Source organism: Ambystoma mexicanum, chromosome 5q (assembly GCF_040938575.1).
Source record: "Ambystoma mexicanum isolate Mex_15411 chromosome 5q, UKY_AmexF1_1, whole genome shotgun sequence".
Lineage (NCBI taxonomy): Eukaryota > Metazoa > Chordata > Amphibia > Caudata > Ambystomatidae > Ambystoma > Ambystoma mexicanum.
Genome location: NC_090933.1, coordinates 1,053,535,811 through 1,053,547,835, shown reverse-complemented (window position 1 = coordinate 1,053,547,835; position 12,025 = coordinate 1,053,535,811). Strand labels below are relative to the sequence as shown.

The window sequence follows — 12,025 nt, the reverse complement described above, 5'->3', positions numbered from 1 at the left end:
TAGGTCCTTTCCCCATTGTACTTGGGAAGTTGGGGGGGGGTCCCGTGGGGCAGAGAACAGCAAAAAGCTATAAAGCTGCGATATCACCCCCTTGGTCCCTTTGTGTGTTATGAGGAATTTCTCAAAATCGGTTAGGTCTCGCCTAAGCGTGTCTCCCCATCTGCACTCGGTAAGGGCACCCTTAAGTTGTAAGTATCAAAAGGGGGAGAGGTTAGGGAGGGCCAGGGCGTCCTTCAGGTCACCAAGAGCTATGAACATCCCATCTACCCAAAGCTGTCCGGCCCTACAAAGACCTACCTCATACCATTGCTGGAAGGCTAGTGGTTTGTTGATCCCTTCCCAAAGTGGGCGAGCCCAGATGCAGCTTAAGGGTGAGGGCCACGTTGTGAGCCATCTGAGGTAACCCCCCTCCTTCTATATGGACCACAGCACCCCCTACACTGGATGTTTCAGAACCCTCCTGGGAATAGATGCCTTGGGGACCCATAGCCACTCGTCCAATGTGACCGGTGAGAAGAGTATGTTATCCAATGTTACCCATTGTTTCTTTGCGCCAGTCGTCAAATGGTCAACAAGGATGCACAATTGTGACGCCTTATAATAAGTGTTTAGATCCGGGAAAATCATTCCACCCTCATCTTTGGGTCTTATGAGAGTGTCATAAGCAATCCTGTGGGATTTGCCGGCACATAGGTAGCGGAGAAGGGCCCGCTTGATCTCTAGGAGGAATGAATTCGGTATCTGGGCCGGCAACATTTGAAACCGGTATAAGAATTTGGGGAGGACTACTATTTTAATGGAGGTAAGGCGATCCATCCATGAGAGGCCGGATTTGGACCAGCGTCCCAGGTCATGTTTGATCGACCCCCCACAGGGGCGGGTAGTTTACCTTGAAAAGATCCTCTAGGTCTGATGGAATTTGGATCCCCAGGTGGCAGAGTCCCTCAGTTTGTTTACCAAACGGGAGGTTATCGATGTATTGTCTCTCGGTCTCGTTGAGCTGGCCTGCTGGGAAAGCCACTGATTTATCTACGTTTACCTTATAGCCCGCCAGGGATCCATATCGCTCTAGACTATTCAACACCTCTAGGACTGATTGGGATGATTTAGAGAGGTACAGGAGGACATCGTCGGCGAACAGAATTATTTTGTATTCAGTTTCTCCTATTTTAACACCTTGGATCTGATTGTTAGTCCTGATTGCTATAGCCCAAGGTTCCATCACCAGAGCGTATATGAGGGGAGACAATGGGCATCCCTGTCTTGTGCCTCTCTCTAAGGGAAAGGGCTCCGATTCTCCTCCATTAACCACCACTCTAGCGGAAGGGCGGGAGTAAAGGGCCGTCATCCATCCCCGCCACCTGGGTCCCATCCCCAAGGACGACAGAACCCCCTCCATGAAGGCCCAGCTCACCCTGTCAAACGCCTTCTCTGTGTCTATAGACAGGAGAAGGGCACCGTCAGATTTCACTCCATTTGAGCTCGGTATGTGCAGGGTTTTGCGCATGCTGTCTGCCCCCTGTCTGTTCACTACAAAGCCCTCTGATCGGGATGGATCAGTCGGGGGAGACACTTTTCTAGACGTGTCGCCAAGATCCTGGTGAAGATTTTATCATCTGTGTTTAGAAGCGAGATGGGCCTATATGAGCCACACTCCGCTGGGTCTCTGCCCGTTTTAGGAATTACTGTGATTATGGCCTGCAGGAATGTCGGTGGAATGGTTTCTAAGGTTTTAATTTGGTTAAATAATTTGGTTAGTGGTTGGGTTAGTTCGGATTGGAATTGTTTATAGAAATCCGCTGTATACCCATCTCCCCCCAGGGTCTTGCCTATTTTAAGCTTTTTGATGGCCCCTTCCACCTCTTCCTCTGTTATCTCCTTGTCCAGTGTCTCCCTCTCTAGGTTTGTGAGCTTGGGTAGGGGGTAGTCCTCGAGATATTTTCGAATTTCATCCAGTGATTCACCCTCTTGTTTAGTGTAGAGGGCCTTGTAGAAGGCCGCAAATGATTTGGCTATGTGTTCAGTTTTTATCTGGGCGTTGCCTGCCCCGTCCTTGACCTTCTCTATGCGTTTGCCCGCCCTGTTTCCCCTCAGCCTATGTGCCAGAAGAGTTCCAACCCTGTCTCCCTTCTCATAGTATCTCTGCTTCGTGTATCTAATTTTTTTAACTACCTCTCCAATCAGGATTGTATGTAGGGCTTGTCTCTTCTCTCTCATTTCACTCAGGAGGTTTTCGCGGTCTATGTTTCCTTTGGTGAGCTGTGCCCTCATGGCCCGCAGGTCTTCCCGGATTTTGGATTCTATCGGGGCCCTCTCTCGCTTCTTGCTCGAGCCCTCTGCGATGAGGAGACCCCTAAAGGTGGCCTTCGCTGCCTCCCAGACTGTAACCATTGGGACTTCCCCTGTGTCGTTTGATAAAAAGAAGGCTTCTATTTCGTTCCTTAGGAATTCCCTAAACACCTGGTCCTTCATGAGGGTGTCGTTACAGCGCCACCTGCGTGATTTCACGGTAGCTTGCAATCGCCATTCCATAACGAGAAGTTCATGATCCGACCAGGTCACTGATTCAACGATAGGGTTTCCAACCTCTCCCCCTCCTTCCTCCGACACCAATAGCAGGTCGATTCTGGCATATGTTTGGTGGGGAGGGGAGAAGAACATGTAACCCCCAGGGATTTGCCAGCATTTACGCCATACATCCACCCAGTAGTATTCTTGTAGGAGGTCCCTCAAGGTTATCTTTTGCAGGGGCTTTTGGTCCCGTCCCTTTGGCCGACCACCAGTCAAGATGGGGGTCTGTAATGAGATTGAAGTCTCCGCCCAGGATTGTGGCTCCTTCAGCCCACCTGTCCATGACCCTAGGAACCTTGTGGATAAAGTTGACCTGGCCGGTGTTGGGCGCATACAGGGTGGCTAGTGTGACTCTTGTGCCCTGGGCTGACCCCTTGATCGCAAGAAATCTGCCTTCAAAGCCCCTTTTCGTCTCCACATCGGTGAGATGCAATGATTTACCCAAGAGGATACCCACCCCCCCTCCTTCTTCGAGGATTTGTGCGAGGCCCAGGAGTTTTTGCCTATCGCCTTTCCTATAATCGTCGACTCTGCCCCCCTTCTATAGTGAGTTTCTTGTAGGAAGTGGGCTAGTAATTTCTGTTTGCGGAATAGGTTACTTGTGAGAGACCGCTTGTTTTGTGAGTTGAGGCCCTTAACGTTGAGCGTACCGATCCGACCTTCAACTATGGTCGTTGCTACCCTTGCCCTGTGAAACTTCAGTGAGTACCCCCGTTATCATCCGTGAACTTGATCCCCAGAACCATTGCATGGCATTCCCTTTTTCTTTCCCCTTCCCCCTACCCCCCCGGTTCCCCATTTCCCTTACCCTTTTTGTTAGGCGTCCGTCTCCATCGCCCGACATACATCGGGTTTAGTCAACGAACCACCAGGGCCGCTGCCTGGGCCCCGAGAGAGAAAATGGTGTGGATCGTACCCTCCAGATTATACATATAGGAACTTTTCACAGGTTTAGTTGGCGTCCAATCCCTCTACAAGACCAGCCCTCTTTATTCCCACTGCATGTTTTATGTCTCATAGGGCCCGGGACCAACCGTGAACTAGCTTCCAGTGTGAATCGGGGGATGGGGGGGGTTCTCCATGGTCTCAGAGGCCCACTTGGCCACCTTCCGACAACAGAGAACAGCACCACTCCGTGTTTCAGACAGGTGGGACCCGAAACCTTCAACCATCAATTTCGGCATTAGCCTCGCCAACCGTGGCAACATCCTAATACAACATACAGTGCCGCCCAACATGGAGGGGCCCACGAGGGCCCCGCGGGCAAATGCAATACAAAAGAATAACATCACATTTCTTAACTTTCTCCCCTTCCCTCTTGATCACTCGGATCCATCGCGCAGGCCCTAGCATCAACAAAGTGGAACGAATAGTTTTCCTCAATTCGCCGGAGGCCACGAGGGGCGAGTGAGCGAATGAACCACAACAGATCGTCATTGCATTCCTTTTCTTTCCTCTTCTACCCTGTAATCATGCGGGACCTCTGCGACCCGCCGAGGGATGCCTGGTTTTTGGGAATTTCCGGGTGCCCTTCACTTAGTGTTTCCCCTGGCTGAGGTCAGGGCCCCGTGGGGCACGGCTCGGGTCTCTGTCAGATCCGCCGTGCTCTCTCGAGGACCATGGGTGGGCCCCGACCAGTTCGTTGATGCCTCTTTGGGTGTCCTCTTCTGTAACGAGCTGAAAGTTCTCCCCTTGCCATTCAAAGGATAGGTAGAATGGGTGTCCCCAGCGGTACCGGACCCCCTTCTCCTGCAGCCATCTAGTGATTGGACCGCATTTTTTCCTCATTTGTAGCGTGAAGGGAGATAGGTCCTGGTAGATTGCCACCCTGGAATTAACGTATTGTATATCTCTTAAGGTTCTAGCTCTTTCAAGTATTTTTGCTTTATCTCTAATAGTGGAACTTAGCAAGCACGGAGCGTGGGCCCCTACCGCCTCCACCAGCTCGATGAACCCTATCAATCAGGATGGTTTCTCCGGAGTCAGTTCCCAAGACAATCCTAATGATCGCCTGGACTTTGCCCTCCAGGCCAGTCTGGGTCTCCCCCTCCACCTCCGTCAGGCCGAAGAATCGCAGGTTACATCTCCGTTCTCGATTTTCCATATTGTCAACTTTGAGACGGAGCTCCCCCTCACGCCGCTGCATCTCCTTAAACCTTGCTTCCATCTGAGCTTCCAGGAAGTCGGTGGACGCCTGGTTATTCTCTACCCCCTCCATTCTGTCCTCCAACGTGGAGACCTTGGCGGTGAGGTCGGCCAGCTTGGCTCCCATGTCCGTTCTCATTCCCCTGATTTTGTCTAGGTTTGTCTGGATATTGTTCTGCATGGTGTTCATGTCAGGGGTTGGCGTGGGTGGGGAGTTGTTCTCCATCTCTGGTTTTCGGGGAGTGAATTGGTATCTTGCCAGGGTTTCTTTCCAACTCATGGGGTGTCTCCACCTCTAGATCTTTGTGGTTTCTCAATGTTCCTCGTGGTCTCCCCCAGGAGCTCGGGGCCCAATCCCCCCGGTTCTGTCCCAACTCCAATGACGAGTCGCGAGGTGGGCGGATTCTAAGAGTTAGATTAGCTCTGTGGGGTCCCCTTACGTCTCTTGGGGGTCAGTCCCAGGTCCCTTGGCGCACCCCACTTCCTGTGGCCCTTTACGGAGGGTCTGCGTCTGTGGTCGCCGGGTGGTCAGGCGCCTCGGGTGTTTACTTATATGGGACCACAGGGGACCTTCTATCTGTTATTCTGCGTGCAGTGGCACTCCACTGGCTATGGCTCTCCTGCACGGCGGTGGGGAGGGTGGTGGTTAGGACGGGCGGGCTGGGCCCCAACCCCTTCCGACAGCCACTACTCAAGATTGCTTCAGCGTGGGGCCGGTGGGTGCATTTAGAGGTTGCCGGGGTGGTCGTCGTCCCTTTAGCACCCACTGGAGGCTGACGGGTTCTGCTGTGGATGGCAAGTAATAGGCCCCCAAATAGGGAGTAGGGCCCGCGGGGTAAGGAGTGGCTCTGCGGAGGTATGGTGTGTGCACTATTGCTGGGGGGGGGCCCTATTCCAGGCTGACCTGCATGGTTGGGGGTGGTGAACCCCACGAGGGGCCAGGCGCTTTGCAGAGGGGCCCAGGCGCGCTCCCGCATCGGGCCGGGCCTGTTAGGTGTAGGCCTCTGTGAGCCGTGTCGCAGCAGCAGCTGGGGGGAGTCCTTATGGTACTTGTTGCAATGATGTTCCCCACCGCAGGGGGGGAGACAAGAGGAAGGGGCCCGGGCGTGCTCCCGCGACGGCCCGGGCCGAGATAAATAAACATGCGTGTGGCAAGCTGGGATCCGGCAGTGAGAGCCCGGGGCGTACTGACCTCCAAAACCGCCGCGGCGGGCACGTCGTGGGCGTCTCCGTGGACGAGGGCCCCGATCTCCGAGGGGCTCCCACGGGCTTTTGATGATGATGGCAGAGGCGCGGGGTGTAGATTCCGCAGGTTGATCGCGGCGCTGCGCCCGTCTGCAGAAAGGAGGGGCCCGGCCACAGAGCTTCACCTCGTACGCAGTGCGGGCCTGGAGGAGGGAGGGGGAGCGGGAACGCTCCGAATCAAATATCTCGGGGGCCCGGGCACCTCCAAGGCTCGGGAAGGTGTCGCCGGAGTCCCCAGCAGTTCCCCCACCTGGATTCAGCCTTTGTAGGAGGATAACGTTCCTTTTATTGCGGTTTACTCCACAAATCCCTCGGGGCCTTAGGGGAGCCGAACGATCAGGCAGCCATCACGCCTGCGCCCCCTGGTGGCCTCAATCTGCCCTTTCTTTTGATCATTTTCTTGGCTCAGATGTTTGACAAACTTCACGCCCTTTTGGTAGATGAGCTGTGCATGGTAATCTACAGAGATAAGGTGGTTCTTCAGATTCCATCTTCCTTTGTTCCCAAAGTTATTTTGCCGTTCTATTTAAAACGGGAAATTTCCCTCCTGATTTTCTTTGCCAATCCTCCTTTTGACCCAGGCAGTGGCTTAATTGTGTGGATGTCCCGAGAGCGCATGTTTATCTTGATAGGATCAAGTTATGTAGGTCCTCAAACGTGTTGCCACTATTGGACGCCCCAGCAAGGGATTGCCAGGCCTCTAAGGCTTCAATCGCAAGATGTTTTCTTGTAAAGTGAAAATGTACTCGGTTCAGGGACTCATACCCTCCTAAAGGTTTGCATGTCAATACAGTGTGAGCCAAGGCAACATCTGTGGCTTTACTGCAGGCATGTTCCCTGGGTTATTGCAAAAGCGGAAACTTGGACCAAACCATTGCTGATTTACAAACACTACTGTCTGTATCCTAGTTCCAGGGCGGATGCTCAGTTGAGAAAATGTTTAGTTAAGTAATATGTCCCATCATCCCTTTTATTGTAGGTGCTTGCTAATCTCCAAAACATTGAAGGCAAGGAGACTGGATGTACGAGTAAGAGAAAGTTACTCACTGCAGTGACTACTGTACTGTTAGTTTTGTAGTCCCCTTTTTATTATTATTATGGTATTTATTTTGAGTGTAGACCTGGCTTCGAGAAGTAACAGAGCTCTTTAGAGGTATACAACAAAACAGATACATAACAGAGTACTTTACAGCCATACGCTCTCTCGCCTTCCCCTCTAAATAACGTATCCATCAGTCAAGCAACGACTTAGGCAGATGGAGAAGTAAGCTTGGGGAGACGCGTTGTGGCCACGCATGCCCACAGCTTTGTATACAAATCCAAGATGCATGCGTTTTTGTATTGAAAAATGAAACGCTCTGTTCCTGACCCCCAAGGATGGAATGTCCCAAAATCATGGAGGAAACGGGAGTATGGACTAGTTCAGTAGTCGTAAGGAGAGTAATGTTTTCTGATTCTTATCCTCAGCTAATAGAACTTCCTAATTTGAATGCAAGACATATTTCCTAATGTTGGAACAACTTGGGCAATGCTCCATTTATATAGTATACGCCACATTTTCTGCACAAATGACATGCTGCTACGTAATTTTTCCTGTAATTCCATGATCCAGGAGATCTGACCTTTGATGCCTCAAAAGTGTTTTTTCATGTCCGTGGATACCAGCTCCTATCTTTTTTTTTAATATAACAATTTGTATTGATTTTGATAAACAAATATAATCGACACACATATACCATTGCTTGGTTTTTAACACAATACAGTTCACAACATACATGGTACATCAGTTGAAATGGTAGCTGAGCATAGATAGGTCAGTCCAAATAGGGGCGGGCCTTACCAAGGTACATTGTTTGTGCCCTTGATCTCGCTGGTTAGCCCTAGGCATAGCATATGCCCGGCTCCTATACTGTCTTTATGCCTTCAAACACAAAAGTAATGGCGGTTGGTTGGGCATATTTTCTCCGCCCTTGTTTGAACAGGCCCATTAGTTGGGGGAGGGCAGCCCAGGTTAGTCCAATTTCCCATTTGCCCAACACTTTCTGGAACGTCTGAGGACAACCTCTATAGTTCTATATCCGCCTCTCCGGAGCCATACATCTCGTCATTTCAGCAGACCATTGGTCAAGACGTGTGCAGTCCGGCAAACCCCATAATGTGGCTATAAGCCTTTCAGTGGAGTTGATAATAGTATTTTTTCATATTTAGTGAACCATAATAGTACTTTTTCATATTTAGTGAACCCCGTACCAGCTCCTATTTTAAAGCCCATGTCAGGGTGCCTTATCAAACGCAAAGATTTGATTTCAAGAAACTATAGAAGATCTAACAGCCGCACGTGTGACATTAGTTTCCACTTTTGCTCTATGTTGACACTAGGGCACGTTTTACTAAGCCCTCCCCTCCCCATTAACGGTTGTGGATGCTCACAATCTCATGGGTCCGTTTGATCTTGAATCACCCTTTTTAATATACTGGCTTACTATTGTAAAAGTACACGAGACCCAGGAATTCAGTAAAAGTTAATACCTCTATTTATTTCTCAACTGTGAATGTTTTTACCTTTTATGGCCTGCCTTCATTACCATTGCCTCGCGCATGTTCATTACTGCTAAAGTTTTCAGTCGCCTTTAGCAACATCATTATTTGTATTATTATTCTGATCATCGTTATTGATAAGAGCCTCCGGAATCTTGGATCATTTAGTAAGAATTTGTGAGCAGAACTACACATCCACTGCATCCTTCCTGTTGATCGCCAGGCATGAGTTAGCAGAAGGGCTTCAGATCAGCAAAGAAGATCGTTATATCCTCCTCATGGCTATAGAACAGGGATGGACTGGGAACTAAAAGAGGCCCTGGAAATAATCACTGGGGACCAAAAGAGGCCCTGGAAATAAAGTTCAAAGTGGCCCTGTATGACACCTTTTCAGCAACCCCAATGCTTTTCCTATGAGAAAATTTGGAAATACCACAGAAAAGAGGCCCAGGGTGCAGAGGCCCACCGGGAAATCTCCAGAGTTCCCTATAGGCCAGTCCACCCCTGCTATAGAATGCATTCTTGTTTACTGTAGGGTGACTCTTTGTCCTACTGAGTATTTAGTTAAAAAGAGATCAACCTGTTTCTAAACAGGAGTGTGGTTTCCCAGGAAGGAAATATGTTTGGTGCAGTTTGCAATTATTTTTGGGGGTTGCATCTAGGTGGCTGATTGTTATGCACGTTGACTTGCATGTTAGTAAAATATGCAGAACATTTACACTTGGTTTACTTGGTTGTTTCAGAGATGAAGGTACTGAAGGTGTACATAGAGTTTTCTTTGGACCAGCCTAAAGGTGGACTCCATTTTGTTGTGCCCAATGTGGAAGGAAGCATGGCTGAACGTGGTGCTCATGTGTTTTCGTATGGGTATCAGAATTCAACAAGGTAAGCATAGCTATTTTTATATTGTTTCAATGTTCTGCCATCATTTTTACAGATTAGAAATTAGAAAATAGATTGCTAACTTTGATGTGTTCTACTTGAAACCTACAACCTACCACTTTTTTTTTTAACCTAAAGCTTCTTCTTTTAAAAGCATGTTTTTGTTCAATTTCAAGATATTGCAAGCAGTGACACTGGAATCTTATAGAGAAAAATATGTATTTTGGCATAAGTAGTATATATGAGCCCCCTTTTTTTGCAATGTTTGTTAGGCAGAATCCTGTGCAGTTCCCTTGGGGAACACTGCAAACAGATTAAGACTACAGGAGTAAGCAGTAAACCCAATTGGTAGCAGTCTGCACCACCCATATTTATCTGGTAGCTGTGGCTGAGCAGTCAGACTTCTCTCAAGAAGAGTAGGGCAGTATGCAGAGTATACACAATGGGGCCAAAACACAGTAGAGCAAACAAACACTGACCAGAGCTTTGTATAAAAAGTATATAATTATTTATTTGAAACACACTTTATGGCATATACTAGCACTCTCAATCAAAAGCAAGTTAAAACACAGTCAGGTAAAGTATACACACCTCCCTTAATAGTTATCAGACAAGTCAGGGTTAAAACACTACTATTTGTTAGAACAGATGTGAGCGCTTAACCAAGATGGCACTCTGATAATGTAGTTAAAGGGAGAGAAAAAGGCAGAGCCTAAGAATAAAACAGTTCCCAACACTTTTAAGAGTTCAGAGCAAGGGGAGAAAGGCAGGTTATACTGTAGAGTCAAAGTTCATAGGCCAGGTCCACTTTAAATGGAGCAAAGCGAAATGTGCCCAGGATCACACGGTTTAAAGTGCACTGAAAGTCTTTGCAGTGTGTTCAAAAGAGGTTGGGGTGATTCAAAAGATATAGTTAGAAGGCCTGGAGCCAACCCAGTTTAAAAGCCAAGGATTTAAGGGTCACCTTTAGCAAACTGTAGAAAGGGAGGCCAGGCAGGACACAGTACCTTAAAGAGAAAGAAAGCTCCAGCGGGGGCAGTTGTTCCTGGCAGGGGTTGAAGTTCGTGGTTCTGACCAGGGGAAAAGAAGATCTTGTCGAGGAGGGAACGTGGAGTCGTTGCACTGCACAGGGATGAAACCAGCCGTGGAGTTTGTCAATAAAAGGTGCGTTCCTTTTATGCGCGGTCAAAGTGGTGAAGCTTGGCTATCCGGCTGCCGGGGTGCTTGGCACGGGCGATTCGACCAAGAGACGTCTTTGGAAGACGAAAAGGGCGAACTGGTTGATCCCACCAGCTCAGAGGAAGAAGACTCGTCCAGCAGAATATCTTCTCTTGTCGTCGGGAAAGTGGTGAGGTAGTTGCAGCAGGGCTTCACCGGTGGTGTCGTCGTTGCAGATGGCTCAGCTTCTTCCCTCTTCGGATTCTTGGGTCCTGTTGCGACTTATGAAGTTCTAGTCCCAAAGGCCCTGCTTTTATGCAGAAAAACTCCCATTCATCAGCGTAGCTGTCAATCACACATGCTAATTAGTGAGCCGGGCAGCTCACCACTAGGCCAATCGGAGTACAGTGCGACTTGGGTTGCTAAGGCAACGCAGTCCAGGGTGCCAATTCCCCCATCCACCCTTCCTGTGGAACCCAGAGTGGCACCATTTGGAGGGCTTCTGTGGAGAAGCCCGCCAAAATAGTGGAACAAAGGGCTCGACATTGGTCAGAGTTACAGAGACGCACACAAACGCCCTTTTAGAATTGAGTTCTGGCAAAAAGACCCAACCAGTGATTTAATATTAAATAAATAAACCAGCGGTATCTTTAACATTGCACCAAAAACTGGTGCGTTTAAAATCAATGGGAAAATCCCATAGAGAATATACCACTGCCACCAGCCAGAAACTCGGCGAGGGGGGACGGGACAGTGCCCCCTCGAAAACAGACCCAGGGGCAATCAAATTACCCCTTACCAGTACTTCCACAATATGATGGTTTGTACTGGTTCTGTTGACCATTTTGGACTAGTAAAGCCAATGGTGACTTTACATGCCCTGGGAGACAGTAGTCAGTCCCAGGGTATGGAGTCTATGTTTGGGGGGTCACTGTGACAACCCTGTTGTACTGCACTGAGGTAGCTGTGTACCACACATACAAAAAACAGATGATACCCTATGGAGTAAAAAGAAACCCCATAGCCCATAACAAGTCAAAGACATACCTCAAATCATGCCTAAGAGTGGGAGTAAAAGAGTCTCACTCGTAGCAGGAGAAAAAAACAAACCCCAAAAATCCAGCAAAGTTGCTGGGGGACTCACTAGGTTTGGGAAATTAGCCTTATAAGAGAATTCTCCCTAACAATGTTACATTCATGACTGGGGGGAACGCCCCCTGCTTCCGGCCTTAGTCCCGCCTTCCTTTTGATATGATTTTTTTTATATCAATTTAGAATAAATGAAATATAAAATGTAAATCAAAGATGAGATTTTATATCAAATGTATATTTCTTGATATAAAGTGTTTTTGTAGTTTGAAATGAAAAAGGATATCATTTGTATCAGTTTGATATAAAGTGAATATAAAATGTATATAAAAATGTGTGATGTGTGAGGGGGTGTGCTGCTGCTTGTTGCAGGGCAAGGTGGGTTGTGAAGAGAGAG

General features: G+C 48.7%; 1 protein-coding gene across 2 annotated transcripts in view; it reads left to right on the top strand.

The window, feature by feature from the left end:
• Positions 1–12,025, top strand: part of TAF2 (TATA-box binding protein associated factor 2) — a 2,148,555-nt gene that overhangs the window by 143,123 nt on the left and 1,993,407 nt on the right. For both annotated transcript variants that reach the window (XM_069621552.1, XM_069621551.1), the window contains exon 5: positions 9,243–9,384. In XM_069621552.1, the coding sequence (XP_069477653.1) occupies positions 9,243–9,384 (142 nt within the window). The remainder of the gene's footprint in view (positions 1–9,242; positions 9,385–12,025) is intronic.